Source organism: Macaca mulatta, chromosome 1 (genome assembly GCF_049350105.2).
Source record: "Macaca mulatta isolate MMU2019108-1 chromosome 1, T2T-MMU8v2.0, whole genome shotgun sequence".
NCBI classification, from domain to species: domain Eukaryota; kingdom Metazoa; phylum Chordata; class Mammalia; order Primates; family Cercopithecidae; genus Macaca; species Macaca mulatta.
In genome coordinates, this window is record NC_133406.1 from 175,002,430 (window position 1) to 175,019,263 (window position 16,834).

A 16,834-nucleotide genomic window follows, 5' to 3' on the forward strand; every position below is an offset into this window, starting at 1 on the left:
ATAATAAAGGATGTAAGTCAACCACAAATTAACTAGTTTTTTACTAAAATACATATATCAAAAAGCATAAGGAAGAGCCCGTTTAAGATAGCATTTGAAAGTGGGACAAGACAGACTTAGACTTGAGTTCTTCCAATTCTACAACCATGAACAAGTACATTAACCTCTCTGCCTTTCAATTTCATCATCTCTAAAAATGTGCTTCATGGTGTTGTGGCTAGAAATAAATTAGTGTCTGCAAGTGCTTAGCTCTCAGGAAAGATTGGCTACTGTTATTGGAAAATGCTATCTTCTGAAGATACTTTCTTCCTAATATTTTGTAGCAAATTACATTCCCACAAAATTTTAGCCCAAAATTGAAAAAAGTGGATTATAATAAAGTGAAATGACCAAAATAACTTGTCTAAAAACAGTTAAAATAACTGTATTGTGAAATAAGATATGGTATGAAAGTAAAGTAATTGTGTTGACTATTAAAAACTTATCTGCTGTACACTGAGCATCTGCTTGAGACTATCTGAAAATAAGAGCTAATAATATCATATGTTGAGAACAATGATGATGAAAGAGATGATCACAAACTGGTAAATTACTATTCTCTATAAATAACTTCATGTAAAAATATTTACTATGGACATGTGAAATGAAGACAAACACACAAGACAAATGTACATCATATTTTTTATAGAAATGATTATATCACAAAGAAAAATCCTGCCAAGCAACTACAAATCAAGAATCTGCGGGCAAAAATCTCAATTCATACAATGTAAACACATTGAAAAAATAAATGCAAAATAAAAAAAGCTGTTGATACATCACATTGAAAAATTAACACAACTGAATTAAGGGCTATAGAAAATGTGTTAAGCTTATATATCATACATATCATTTAACTTGAATTTTACAATTTTTAAACTAATAGAATTCAGACTCATTGCTTGAAATAATGGTATACCCAGCTGTTCTTCATAATGGCAAGTATATTCCAGATACAATACAATTTATTTAGTGGAGTTTTATACTCTTAAGTAGAATATGTTAGTGATTAAAAACATAAAGGAATAAATATACCAAGCACAAAATATAATAATAAAATAGACTTATGTAGGTATTAAAATACTGCATATTAATTCAGACAAATACTGAATTAATACAATTTTTCCTATTATTCACAATCATAATATATGAAGAGAAAACTGTTCCTATGTCTGTTTTTTTCCTAAAGAAATCTATAGTTTTATAATTTTCTTCAAATATTTGCTTGCCCGTTTTCTTTTTTCTTAAGGCTTCTCCTATATATGGACTGAACTGTCTTAAAATTTAAATGAACCTACATATTAAGATTGTCAAATAAAGGAATTAGATGCTATCAATACAAAACAAGGAATACATACAAAAAAACCCATAACCACAGTCAAGATCACATACGTCCTTCAAATGATGTGTTTGATATATTTCATGCTCTCTAAAATACCATAATCAGTAACTGTTGAAATCAAATACTGTAAATGCCTTCAAATGCATTCAGATAGAATATTTTACTCATACTTGATAAGAAATCTCATACTCATATACTATTGAAATATGTTTTGTCCGTGAGTTATAAAACTTTATTAAAAGTATATTCATTTAAAAAATTTCATGATATGCATCTTTTTTAAAGATTTTAGAATAATCTGGGCACATATTAAATATGTGTTCAGTGGGCAGTAAAGAATATCCTTTCATAATTTCACATTTAGATTCTACATTTCAATGACATCTATTAGTAGTCAAGAACGGAAGAAAGACACATTCTTCCTGTTTTTGTAGAGTTCTTGTCTACGTTCAAATAAAACTATGAGTAAAATCTAAATATAAGGGATCCATATATACATATATATACTTATATATAATAAATTTGAATACTGAGTTCATTAAACACAGTCTTTGGTTTGGTTTGAATGTGAGCAACACAGCGTAATTCGTGTGCTGAATTCATAAAACCAGCAAGCGGTCTGTTTGAAAGTAGAAAAGTCCTGTCCTCACCATGAACTATTGGTAAAAGCTCCAAAGGGTCTCCCTTTCTTGCATCACTGCCCATTTCCCTGCCTGCCAGAGGTCTTGGATGGTTTAGTGGAAGTAAATTAGATTTAGGTCATAATTAAACAAGAAAGCTGGATTAGAAGTTGATGTTCCCTTCTGATCTGGTCCGTCTGACCTGGATACGTAGGGTCATTCTTATATGAACTGTAACTCCCACTGTCCTGTGACCAGCAGAAACACAACTTCAGGCTTTCTTTTAACTGAAACAGAAGTTAGCACTTAAGCCATTTTCAAGGATATTGAAAACTGAAATTCCCAGGCTGAACAAAGTTAGATATAAAAATGCCAGGAAATATTCAGAAGAACACCCGAATAGGCTGGTTTTTAGGCTGAGGTGTCTATAAAGGAATCTAAAATGGAAAACTTTGGACATAAAAATACAAACTAAATATTTTCACTGATTCTATACTTACAATCATTGTATTTTTAAAGCTATTTGTCAGATGTTGCAGTTTTAGAGTTCACCTAATTACAGCATTGTCTACTACATATTTGATGACATTTAATAGATATGTAACGACAGCAACAGCCATAATTTTCTTAATGTTTTATGACCAGGAATATGACAAATCAAAAGCCAGAAATCATGAATATTACTTTTAAACTTTAGATAATTTGAAAATTAATCATACATCCAAACTGAACTGGACTCAAATCTATATTTTGAACCCAAATTTACACATCTATTTTAAGTTCTAAATCAACATAATCCACCATATGTTAACTCTCAGAAGTTCAACTGAATTTTTTTTAGATTTGCTCCCCTTCTTCAAAATGTAAAAATCTTCTAATACTCTATAGACTGTTGGGAAGTTGGCACATTGGGTTCATCTGTAGTGATCATGATTAGACTTCAAAGAATGTCCGTTCTCTGTTTAGATAAAATAAAACAAAATAAGAAAGCAAAATAAAAAATCACTCACAAAGAAAAAGATAAAAGATTTCAAAAAACATTGTCTGTCAAGCATGGGTTCTGGACTATAAATTTTTGTGTTAGGTACAATAATGCATCCTTTTGGGAAAGGGCAAAATTTTGAACTAAGGTGGCTTCTCCCATTTTCTTAATGAATGTCTTCATATCACACTCTAAGGACAGCTTTAATAACCCCAGGAAGGGAAAAACTTACAGGGAAATAACAGAATAGGTAAAAGGAGAGAAGAACAACGAGCTGGGAAAGTTAAAAGAGGGAGAATCAACAGCAATATTGGATAGTTTGGAACGAGAAAGAATAAAAGAGGAAAGCAGTGAAAAGAAAAATAAAAAAAATAAAGAGAAAGAAGTGCTAAAAATGGTAAAGAATAGAATCACAGAGCCATTCATTATCATAGGTTTTTAAAATCTAGAAATAAGATCTGAGAAATCATATCGTCCAAGTGTCTCCCTTTTTTCTGACAAAGCAATTGAGGCTGCCAAGATCATTTGCTAAAGGTTACATGGATAATTAAAGTATAGGGAGGACCCTGACTTAGTTCTTTTTTTCTAGTCCAACAATCTTTCTATAACACAATGGAAGATGAAAGGTTGTCCCAAACACAAATAAGCAGAAGAACATGTTATTTGTTTTCCTTTACTACTTGCTGTGACAAAATTCAGCAGATTAATTTATACTCTCTCCTGGTTCCTCATAACCTGAGGGCCATAAGGAACAAGAAAATAAACAAAACTGAAGTTGTGTTTTTAGGGGAGTGAAATATACACTTCTAGGCCCAGTAATGTGTATTTCCGGGCATAGGGGAGATGGTTACTTCTAAACAGAACTTTTAACTCGAAAATGCACCAGCTCTTCCACACATTTGGAAGGCCATCTAGTAATGTTAGGGATGCTTCTGATTCAGATCTGTGAGGATGGTGTTCTGGGAGGCCACAGGTTGTTGAGCTGCTTATTTGGAGGCCTAGGGCTGGCTGGGGAATCTAAGATAGTTTTTAGATCCCAAGGAAAAATCTATTTCTTTCTAGCTTTAGCCCCACGAAAGGGAGTTGTTAAATGGAGTAAACTCTTGTGAAAACTGGCATAAATGTAGACATAGCAGCATGGCTGGATAAAAACAAACAAAAAACAGAGAATGAGAAAAATATTGTAAAATAATTAAAGAATAAAAAGGAGTGGAATGAATTGAAAATGAATTAAAGAGGCTTAAAATATCGTTAAGGGAAAAACCCAGGTGATTTGGATTTAGAAGAAATTTAACAAATTAGGCAGAAATGCTAAGGTAAAAGGTGCAAAACAAAGTAAGAAAGGTCATAGTTCTTTTACACTCTTAAAATTTGAACTGGAAGAAAAGCAAGGCTATTGAGTTAGCATAATACATTTTCTTTTTTTTTTTTTTTTTTTTTTTTTTTTTTTTTTTTTTTTTTTTTTGAGGCGGAGTCTCGCTCTGTAGCCCGGGCTGGAGTGCAGTGGCCGGATCTCAGCTCACTGCAAGCTCCGCCTCCCAGGTTTACGCCATTCTCCTGCCTCAGCCTCCCGAGTAGCTGGGACTACAGGCGCCCGCCACCTTGCCCGGCTAGTTTTTTGCATAATACATTTTCTTACAACAAAAATTCAATCTGTGTTTAAGGTTCTGATTTTTAAGGTATAAACAGAAATGGTATTCTGATTTAAGATGGCAAACTGAACCGATTTCTCTCTTGTCTCTCTAGAGATTCTGTTGGAATGGCAGTATGTAAATGAGTCAAATACAGACCCACCACAAAGAAGGCGATCTGAGAGGGCTAATGAGAAATGAGTGATTTTCATTCACTGCTAAAAGATAGAAAACAATTGGAAGAGTATAGATCAAAGAAGGTGAGCAAAGAAAGCTGAAGACCAGAATATATCCAGCTGCAGCTGAGGAGAAAGAAAATTAGCCCTGCCATATGCAGCAGAGACAGTGCGTGAAGCAATGGCACGTAAAAACACAGGAAGAAAAGAGAACTATGACTGGAAACTGGGGCCTAATGGAAGTTCTATATATGGAATGGGGCTCTTCTACTCCTCTGCTGAACAGGGAAGAGCCTTCGTGTAAGAACTACCGTTCAAAACCAGACTGAGGGTTTGTTCTCAAAAGTCGGGAGGAAGACAGCAGCCATGGAATATTGCTGGCTGAGAGCACATCTTTCCTTATCTGGCCAGAAAGCCCTGCCTACTCACCCAGGGCAACAATCCCTGCCTATACACACTGGGCTCCCAGTCAGCCTGTCTACTGTTTCACTCCTAAACATGAAAGGAAAACAAAGGATTACCAGATATTGGGAGGAAAGTCTGAGATAATAAAAGAGAGGCCAAGATAAACAACAGGAACATATGACCTAGAAGGAACACAGATAATTCAGGGTATAGAAGAAAAAAGAATTTTTAAAATAAAAGAACAAAAATCCTCGAATTTGTATTTCTAGCAACATTTAAGAAAATATGCATAAAACCAGAACAGAATACTCTGAGAAAGAATATTTGGAAATTTACAAAAATAATAGTATATAAAAATCCAACAGATACACTGGAAGAAGAGGGTATGACAAGGTCTCAGAATGTAACACACACACACACAAAAAGCAAAGAAACAGAAAATATGAGATAAAAGGTAAGAAATGTGGAAGATCTATGCAGAGGGTCCATCATCCAACATATAGATTCTAGAAAGAGAAACAAAGAAACAAGAGGAGAGGAAATTATCAAAGAAATAATATAATTTCTTAGAATTGACAGGAGACATGGAATTGAAAGTCTCTTCAAAAAATAACCACGTTAAATAAAAAAAGAACCACTCCAGATTCATCATTGAAAATTCAAAGCAACAAAAATGAGGAGAATTTTTTTTAATTTTAGGAAAGATTTTGAAAATCATGTTAGATATCTAGAAATTACAGGTTAAGAGTGCTTTCATAAAAATCAATATTCAAAATATCTGAATTTGGAGAACAAATTAAATACTTGATATAAAAATTATTACTTCCTTTAAAAATACTATATTTGTATTGGAATTATTTTTAAAAACAACAGGCTCCTCTGGTCTGCTTTCTTTGCAATATACTGTGGGTTTTTTGTTTGTTTGCTTATTTATTCATCATTGGGTTTACTTTCACATTCTGGTATTATGAATAATACTGCTATGAGTATTCATATAAAAGTTCCCATGTGGATTTGCTATTTCATTTCTATGGAGTATATACCTAGGAATGGAATTGCTGGGTCATATAATAATTCTATGTTTAACCTTTTGAAGAACTGTCAGACTATTTACCAAAAGAGTTGCACTATTTTCCATTCCCACTATCAGTATATGATAATTCTAATTTCTCTGCATTCTCACCAACACTTATTATCTGTCTCTTATTATAGCCATCCTACTGGGCATCTCGTGGTTTTTTTTGTGTTTCCCTATTGTCTAATTACACTGAGCATATTTGCATTTGTGCTTCTTGGCTATTTGTATATCTTCTTAGGAGAAATGCCTATTCACATCATTTGCCCATTTTTATGGTGCTAAAATACACATAACAATATTTACCATTTGAACTATTTTTTAGTGTATAATTTAGTGGCATTAAGCATATTAAGAAACATATTTTTAATATGGAACTGATAGCACAGGTATTAATTTGAATCAGACAGATCTGGATTTGAACCACAGGTGTTACATGGACAGGCTGGGTGATCAAGACAAGCTAATAAACCACTGTGGGTCTCAGTTTTATCATCAGAAAATATAAGGTTATTAGCCCTATGAAATAATTAAATAAAATAACATGAATATGAAACATAGGGTGGATGGTAAATTTCCCTTTTCCTCTTTAGTAATATAAAGTGAGTTACATTATATTATTTTTCCTTTAAAAAGCATATTTTAGGCCGGATGTGGTGGCTCACACCTGTAATTCCAGCACTTTGGGAGGCCGAGGTGGGTGGATCACTTGAGCCTGGGAGTTCAAGACCAGCCTGGGCAACATGACAAAACCCCGTATCTACAAAAAGATACAAAAATTAGCCAGGCATGGTGGCATGCGCCTGTAGGTCCCAGCTACCAACGGGGATGAGGTGGGAGGATCAATTGAGCCCAGGGTCCTCGAGGCTGCAGTGAGCTGAGATCGCAACGCTGCACTCCAGCCTGGGTGACAGAGTGAGACCCTGTCTCAAAAAGAAAAAGGTACATTTTAATTATTTAGGAGATTAAAACAACAGGCTAAATAGAAAAAAGTTAATGAATTTTACAAGATTTTTATCATTAATAAAATCTTTGAAGTTATATTATCCTTCACTCTTTAAATGTTCTATTATATTCCAAAACCGGATTTATTCCTAACAGTGTTATTTATGCACCTAGTCAGCCCTAGTAATAAACTAAGCATCTTGTGAGTTAGCTGTGCTTAAAAAATAATTTACAAGATTAGAAAGTCAAATATTTCCAGAGATTTTTAAAATATCAGTCCTACAAATAAGAACATTCACACCCATGGTATTTTTAAAATCCTTCACATTTCTTTAATTTACCAGAACTTGAAAACATGTGGCAATATTTCAATCTACTTGTATATAAGGTCTGTCAGATGACCTGTAGCAGCATTGTGCGCACCTCAGGGAGAGCAGGTGTGGCAGCAGGGTAGGACGTAGTCCTCAAGCATTTCCTGATTCAACCAACCTCCACCCAGTAGTTCCTTTGTGCCAGGCATTTTCTGGCAAAGGGAAAAATAATTTGGTGCAGGTTTAAACTGCATTTTGCTGATGTGGGCCTGAACATCTCATGGCCCTCCTGAACACTGAGAAGCCACTTCATGGTGGTCCACAGGTAAGATTTCAGAGCTTAAATGCTGAAGGGAGAGTGTTTCAGCCTCTTTTTAAGTGGCATTAAAAAGTAAGATGATCATTCCCTGAATTATTATATACTTATATAGTGAAGCTTTAGCAATTTTATTTAGATAAGTATTTAGGGTTTTTGACATAAAACCCTCATATTTAAGAAAACGTCTTGTAGTCTTCCTATTTCCATTTTGTGAATATGCTGGGTACTGCCTTCCACATGACTTAGTGTTTGCAGGTGCTTAGCTGGACACCACATCTCTGCCTCAAAACCTACTTAATGATTGTTCATCTACCAGATCTTGGCCCAAATGTAATCTGCTCAACTTTATTCATTCACCCCCACTGATAAGCCAGGTTCCCACATTATAAGTGCTCAGCACAATGGGACCCCTTCTTTCACAACATGTAGTTTACAACTGTAAGGTTGTGATTGGATCATTATGTGTTATATACATGTAACTAAATTTCCAATGTGCCCCATAAATTTGTACAAAAAATAGTAATGTTATTTCCATGATAAATGTATTAATGATTATCTTCCCCACTAAACTGTATACTCAGGAGCATACAGTATTTTTCTTTTCCTTATAATGCCAGGGCATACTATAGTGACTGGTATAGGATAAGTGTTCAATCATATTGAATATATGGATGAAATGAATGCTATCACAGGTCATCTGACAGACCTTATATACAAGTAGATTGAAATATTGCCACATTTTTTCAAGTTCTGGTAAATTAAAGAAATGTGAAGAATTTTTAAAATACAGTGGGTGCGAATGTTCTTATTTGTAGGACTGATATTTTAAAAATCTCTGGAAGTATTTGACTTTCCAATCACAACTACACAACATGTCACTGTATGAATTCATAATAAAAGATAAATGAGAGAAAAATATTTACTTGAAAAACTCGGCAACACTGTTTAAATGAAAGGAGACTACGGCTTAGTGAGCAACAGCACAGGTGAGGAGTGTATAGGAGTGTGGCTGGTTAGACCAGGCAAAGTGAAGTTTCTATAAAAAGAATTGTTCATATATAAAACAACACTGCTGCTGCTTCTGAAGACAGGGCATTCTTTCTCCTGCTGAGAAATTACAATTCAATCTTTGTCATTGTTCATTACGTCTACAATATTAGTGGTTTACTTATTCATTGATAAGCTGTAGAACAGTGTTTTTCTAACTGCAAATCATAGGCCACTCGAATGTTGTGAAATCAATTTAGTGTCTTGCAACCAGCATTTTTAACAAATAAAATAGAATTTTAAAACATTCTATTTCAAGCAAGTAGTAAAACTCTTTTGTATATCTTTCATTTAGGTCTTGCATATCTCTTTCTATGGTGTACTAGGTTGAAAGGCAAAATGTATTTATACATTAAAAATGCCAAAACTGCAATTACATTTGCACCAACCTAAGTTTTTTCACTGTGGGTCATGGTGAAGAAGAAAGAAAGAAAAAGAAGCCACTGCTATAGAGAACAGCTGCTATTAGAACAGGCTTCAAAGCCAGACAAACTGGTAAGCTAATCTTGCCTCTAAAACAAGTTACCGAACCACTATGAACTTCAGCTTTCTCTTCTGTAAAATGGAGAGAATAACATTTGTCCCATAGGGTAACTGAAAGAATAATAATAGTAATATAAAATACATAAATATGTAAATAATAACTAATATTTGTTGAGACCTTACTATGTCACAAGTACCATCTTTTTTAGTATCCCAAACAACCTAATAAGGTAAGTAGCCTATTTCACAGAAGAGGAAATTGAAACATTGAGAATGTCAGTAAACATCTTAATAAATGTAAGAATATGTATCTCAGTGCTTTGCATATATACAACAGCAGGAGGAATACCACAAATATTTGTTATGGATAAAATACAGTCTTTGAAATCAGAGCACTATCCACAATAAATAAAACAATACAATGCTCTAGGAACTTAAAGGGGGTAGAAAGTCTTTTGAATTAAACTGGTTAAAGGAAGGCATGAGGAAAGAAGGGCCTAGAGCAAGATCTTCATGTACAAGGAAGGCTCTGTGTAGGTAGATGGGAACAGTGAAGGTATCATCAAGGCCCATGGACAGGAAAAGTCGCATAGGTAGGTTGATAACAGATTGTAGAAAGAGGTCGTTGAGTACTATTAATAGCTTCAGGAGGTTTTAGTTTATATCTTGTATTCAAAAGGAAATCATTGAAGACTTTTAACAAGTGACTAATGACAAAGATGCAATCACCGAACCTGGATAATAACCTCCCAATAAGTATTGTTTAAAAATTTGTGTATTTTGACTTGACTGAATTCTATTTTTCCAGTTATATGAGTAGAAAGCTAACCTTGCTTCAAGGGACATTATGAGAATTAATAAAACATTCAATAAACTTTAGAGCTTTCTGAAAAATCCTACTATAGAAGTAAATACAAATTATTTTATTATAGTTGACTAACTTTCGTAAAATACTTGAAAGGAACTTCTGCATAAATATAAGTTTTATTATGATTATTGCACTTTTCAGATTGTAATATTTGAGGATCATATAATTTTCTAATTTATTTAAATGATTATGGAGCTAATTATTGCCATTAAAAATATTGATTCCAGCCTTTTGCCTAAAGACAGTTTATACCAAAAAAAGTGTATCCAAATATCTGTTGTCCATCAGATTGACCCTTAACTTTATAATATTTATTTTATTATGTGCTGTGACACAGAAGCAACATATATATATTGTGAACTCTCATACGATAAACTATGCACTGAAATTTGTTTCTTCCTGATTTCAAATCCCTGCATCCTGCTATTCTTGAAAATATATAATAAACATACATATTAAGATGAACTGAATAAAATATGAGCTTTTAAATCTCAAAAAAGCTTAATGCTCTATAAGTCATATGGCATCTAGAATACAATCTTATATATTCTGGGTTAAAAAAAATTGAAAAAGCAACCTTCTGAAAATTAAGTCCTTGCGCCCAGGAACAATTCTTGGGGTTTGGAACATCTTCCCAAAACAGTTTTTTCATTCTGCAAAGGATAAACAGGGCATCAAAATTAGAGAAAAACATTCATATTGAAAATGTGAACAGTTAGTGAATAGACAAGCTAGAAATTAGTCCACCAGATCAACTATGCCTCTGTAGGGTCAGATGCATTTTCACATGCTAGCCCATGAAGATTTCTACCAAATTTTTATCTAGACCAAAGTCGAAAATCACAGTAATAATAGAAATAGCCAATACTTATTGAAAGCCGTGTGCCAAGCACCATGCTAAACACTGCATAGATTTCTCTCAAAGAAACTGAAATATTAAAAATGGCCACCAAGTGGGTACCAGAAAAAATTCCACTTGATGTGGCCTCATCAACTCACTTAACTAAAAGATAAATTCAGATTCTAAAATCTCCTCTCCCTCTTTTTTGCCTGAAGACAATGGTTTCTACAGAGATTTGGCATGTGTAAAATAACCACACTGGACTTCTCAGCACAGAGATTACCATGGCACCCATGCCACCATCCACGGAACTCAGTCATTTGCCTGACAAGCCAAGCAGACTGGAGCCACACAGTTCTGATTTCTAAAAAGCAGAGTGTCTGCTGATCATAAATGAACTGACAGCTCCAGGTCACCACTAAAAGGCTACTTTTACCACCCACTTCACCACAAAAAGTCCTTGACCCAAACTGCAGAACTCTGAAAGTCATTTTTGCCACCTCCAAGAACATACTGCTTAGGATTTCCTATTATAAGCTTGTTGTTTTCTGAATGTACATACATTTAAAAAAAAAAAAAAAACTAAATTCTTCCTTGAAGTTACATTGTCCTTGACAGAACAAGAGCATCACCATCATGGACAAGCACCTCATTTTAAAATTCACCTTAATCAAAAACCACCTAAATCCAAAGGGCATCAGCCTAATGGCTAAGGTCAGCATGACCATAAATGACAAATAACATCTCCAACCAGAAACATTCCATCCTCCCTGACCAGAGACATGCCAGCCCCAAGATAACCTCCCCTCCTCCCAGAGACATTCCAACTCCACCATAAACTTCTCCCTCACACATAAACATTCCAAGCTTGTGATAAGCCCCCTCACCCTAAAACCAATATATACTCTTAGTCTGTAAGAGAAAGGGCTTCTGACCAAAATTGTCCAGAAGCCCCTCCCAGGTTTTATCTAAAGAAAACCTGTCTTTAACTGTTAAGCTGCATTTTGTGTTTCTTTCCTCATTATTTAACTCTTACAGTCCTAGCAAAATGGAATGCCATTTCCTGACAACAGGCCTTTCCTTTTTATGCTATCTTAATTGTATACAGACTACATATAAAAGCACTTAGAAGACTTTAGTATTCCTGATTTAGAAGGTTTTAAATCAGGGTTTGAATATGCTTAAGGACTTTTGCCTTAAAGATTCTTAACCTCAAGTACAATACCTTTGGTGCAATATTAATAATGTTCCAAGCAATAAGATGGAAGAGGAAATAATTACTGGCACAATCACATATAAACCTGCATCATTCTGGTGTTTTTCAGTATTATCTGAAAAAGAAATACGATTTACACAACTCAGAAACTTGAGGAAATATTAATTTCTTTCCGTATCAAAAATTATAGTAGACATTTTCTGATTTCATCATAAATCTCTATTACCTTCAAAACTATAAAAATAAAGAACAGGAAGATAAAAATATGTTGTGATCACATTAATAAAATACTATTTTGTTCAGCATCATATCTACTGTAAATTAGCAAAGTATTTTTTCAAATTTATTCATTTGTCATTCCTCTCTATCTGATCATGTTTACGTTATAAGGGGTCAAGGTGTTAAAACTGTTATGATGACTGCCTCAGTATCTACTCCTGAAGGACCCAACCTTCCACATCTGCCAATCTCTATCTTGCTCACTCCACACACACTTATTTCCTTGCTGTTTCTTGAACCACCAAACATCCCCACTCTTTAGGGGCTCTTCACACACTGTCCCTTTGCCTGGAATGCTTTTGCTATTTGTACAGTTACATCTTCACTGAACATCATTGATAGGCTCTTGGAAACTGCAATGTTAAGTGAAATGGCAATGTAAAACAAACCTTTTTTTTTTCTCATCAACATTATAATGAAACTACCTTGAACAAAATGATGTTATTCAAGGACCTCCTGTACGTCATGTTGCATAAAGTTGCAGTTTCCAAGAATCTATTGACAATATCAAGTAGGGTCTTACTGTACTTGCAAGGTTTTACTTGAATATTATCTACCTCCATAGAAAGACCATTTCTGGCTATCAACTAAAATGCCACATTTAATGTCATCCCTTTATCTTGCTTTTATATTCCTTCATGGTACTTATTTCTATCTGACATTATATAATTATTTATTGCCCATCACTGTCAATTAGAGCACCAGTATTTAAGATCCATAAGGGCAGAAACTTATGTTCATGATTGAATCCCCAGTGCTTAGAACAATATTCAATTAATATCTGTTGAATAATACATGTATGAATTTTTTTAATGATTTTTATTCTAACACTAGGTGAAATGTTTATCTCTTGAAATATCATTGCTAGGTTGCTTAGATTTGAAGACAATTTAAAAAGTAATAACAAAATCAAAATGTTGGTATTCCAAGTACAGTAAGATGAATCAGAAATATAAGAGGCCCAGTGACTTTATTTCTATAGCTCCAGTTTTATTTTTAGAGGAAAAAAATATTTCCTTTGGAACCTCACCATGAAAAATCTACAGAAGACTCTGGACTTTTCCATGATTCTATCAGAAAAAGAATAATCAGATGGCAATATTACTACTGACAAATTAGGCACACACATTGGTACAAAAGGAAACTAAAATTATGATTTTTACCTTGAGTGAAACTATTAATTATCTTTGGTTTTCCCACTCCTTCCATAAATATTGGGTAAAGACTGAACTGGTACTTCTCGATGGGGATAAAATGATCTGAGGAGAAAAATACATAAAAGGCTCATTTATACATAATTAACAGTAGAGTTGAACATACATTTTAAAAAAGAATTAAAGTGACTATCCTATATTTCCAAACATAGAAATTACTTATTATTTATGGATTAAATTATCAAGGGAGTTTCAAAACACACTTAAGCACTTCTAATCATCTAGTAATGACAATAGTTTTCCAAATATTTTTCTAAAAAATCTTACCCAGAGACAGAAGATTGCAATTTTTCAAAGCCATGTTCCAGTGATAGCCAATTTGTTCAAGTGCAGGGTGTATGAGCTTTTTCTTTCCTTCATTTCCTTTTCCAGAGCAATATGTTCTACTACCTCTCCCTTACCCCCAAAGTGGGCAATATTCCTTTTTTTTATAGGAATTCAGCTTACTTAGTTTCCCCATTCCATTCAAGGTAGCTGGGAGACTGTCTTGTGAAATCCTATGCAAACAAAATGGTGGTAGAGACCACGAGACCCTTTGCAATATCTGGGATTTTGATCCATGGAAAATGACCAACCCTATAGCAAAGCTCCAGATGGATCGATCCATGATTTTCACAAATGCTAATAATATATGAATATTCTAGAAGAATATATCCAGAAGAAGAGAGATCTCTGTGAAGCCTAAATTTTATATCCTCATGTTTTAAAGAAAAGCACAGAGAGTAACCACCTGGGCAGCAGTGGTGATGAACTAAATTCAGTGCAACAATTTGCAAATAAATGTACCCTGATGCTAAATTCTAGGTCCCTGATATAAAATAATGGTATGAGTCCTTAGTATGATATTGTATAATAAGATCATAGCAATCCTTAGCCTCCCTAGTTAACTTCCCTCAATCCTTACTCAGACTTAGAAATGCTGTCTTGTGCACTTATACTTTGTACTTGACTCACCTCCTGGGATAACTGGTCTACCTTTGGAAGAATACCCTGGTCTAGGTCACCCAGTTCTAGCTCCTCTGACCAGGCTAGCATTCCCACTCACTGCTAGTGGCCTTATAAGGTGGTACACAGTTTGAGGAAACAATTTGGCAGAAGATATCAGAAGCTATTAAAAAATGATTTAAGAAAAGATAAAGCTGGAAGCAACATAATCTCAAACAGTTTAAGTAGACTTTGGAATAAAATGCTATACCACTAAAAACAATGGTAGAAAAAATTGAGGAGAAAATTGACATGATATGATATCCCCTGTATAAAATATTAAAATGAGAAAATGTCAAAGGAAATAGAATTAGTCTGGGTCTGGTGGCTCATGCCTGCAATCCCAACACTTTGGGAGGCCGAGACAGGAGAATCACTTGATCTTAGGAGTTCAAGACCAGCCTGAGCAACATAGTGAGACCTTGTCTCTACCAAAAAAAAAAAAAAAAAAAAATTTAATTAACTGGGTGTGATGGCATGTGCCTATAGTTCCAACTATTCAGGAAGCTGAGGTGGGAAAATAGCTTGAGCCCAGGAGGTAGAGGCTGCAGTGAGCCATGTTCACTCCACTGCACTCCAGCCTGGGCAACACAGAGAGACCCCGTCAAAAAAAAAAAAAAAAGAAAGAAAGAAAGAAAGAAAGAAAGAAAGAAAGAAGAAAAGAAAAAAAGAGAAAGAGAATTCAATGTTTTGATAAAGGTTATAGGATTATATGTATTAGGATGGTAGTATCATCTATATTTTTGAAGTTTTCATTAACTGGTTATATTAATTGAATTAATAATCTGTAGTGTCATATAATCCATGAGAGCAACTCACTAAAGTATAGTAAACTTACCATGGATATAATACTTCTTAACAGATGAAGAGATTCTAAGCCATTTTATTTCTCCATCTTCATTAAGATTTTTCCACTCAATAATAAAATACATTAGCTTGTAATCACTGGGTGATAGTATCCAGGAAAGAATCACACAACTGCTGTTTAAAGGATAAGCACTGAGTGACTGCACGATATTTACTGAGGGGAAAAGAAGGAAATCAATTTTTAAATTAAAAATTAATAAAAAATCTACTAATACTTTTGAGGAACTTATAACCTACTAAAGAAGGGGATAAGGAAGAGAAGACAGACAATTTACACAAATAAATATAATACATGACAATTATTTTTATATCATGAGAGTCATTTAAACAGAGATATGGGAATATATGATATTGAAGAGAAACATGGTATTACCTAAAACCTTAAAAAAGCAATTTTGTGATGTATTCGAAAAGGCATTCTCATATGGAATACTGCACAAGCCGATTAACCATCCTCTCCCACCGATGGAGTGATACTCTCAAAGCACAAATCTTCTCATTTTAACACCATCTGTATAGCATCCCACTTAAAAGCCTCCAGCAGATTTCTACATTTGAGGGTAAAATTCCTATCATGCTTACGAGGCCCTGAGGGCCAAGTCTCAACCTACCTCTCTGCCTTCCATGATTTTCCACACCAAAGTCACCTTTGTCTTTCTTTATTTTCTATCATGTGCCCTTGACTTTTGATCTGGCTGATCGTGTTATCAGCCAATGCTTTCCCTGCCCTCCCCTACATCTTTTGGGGAAGTTTAATTCCTACTCACATTTCAGATTTCAGTTCAGTACCACTTCCTCAAGGTGGCTTCTCTGAATCTCAATGCCAGGTCAGGTTCCTTTCTTTCCTTTCATAAAATTATATTCCTTTCCTGCAGGCCCTTATCTCAGTTTGCAAGTAGACATTCACTTATATGATTATTTCATTAATACCTGTCTTACCTATTTGGCTCTGGATGCTCCAACCATTATAGTTTCTCTCACATTACAATTCCCACTACCTACCCAACTGAGGCATTCTACAGATATTTCTAGAATATATATACTTAGAAAATGTTAAGTGTAAAACATTGAACTGGGTACTATGGAACTCGTAAGATGCTTACACTATACATACAAAGGTAATCATAATGTAAAACAGGACATAAAATACTTTAAGAAAGACAGGAAGGACTCTGAGATTTAAAGAAGAG

General features: G+C 34.2%; 1 protein-coding gene across 13 annotated transcripts in view; it reads right to left on the bottom strand.

The window, feature by feature from the left end:
* The window catches only part of LEPR (leptin receptor), a 98,236-nt gene that overhangs the window by 1,041 nt on the left and 80,361 nt on the right, over positions 1 to 16,834 (bottom strand). For 4 of the 13 annotated variants that reach the window (XM_015141356.3, XM_077991346.1, XM_077991393.1 and 1 more), the window contains 6 exons: positions 15,616 to 15,798; positions 13,743 to 13,838; positions 12,310 to 12,415; positions 10,821 to 10,896; positions 6,938 to 7,030; positions 668 to 2,959 (listed from right to left, as the gene is read on the bottom strand). In XM_015141356.3, coding sequence (XP_014996842.2) covers positions 2,942 to 2,959; positions 6,938 to 7,030; positions 10,821 to 10,896; positions 12,310 to 12,415; positions 13,743 to 13,838; positions 15,616 to 15,798 — 572 coding nt within the window. In that variant the 3' untranslated portion in view covers positions 668 to 2,941. 13 annotated transcript variants of the gene reach the window in all.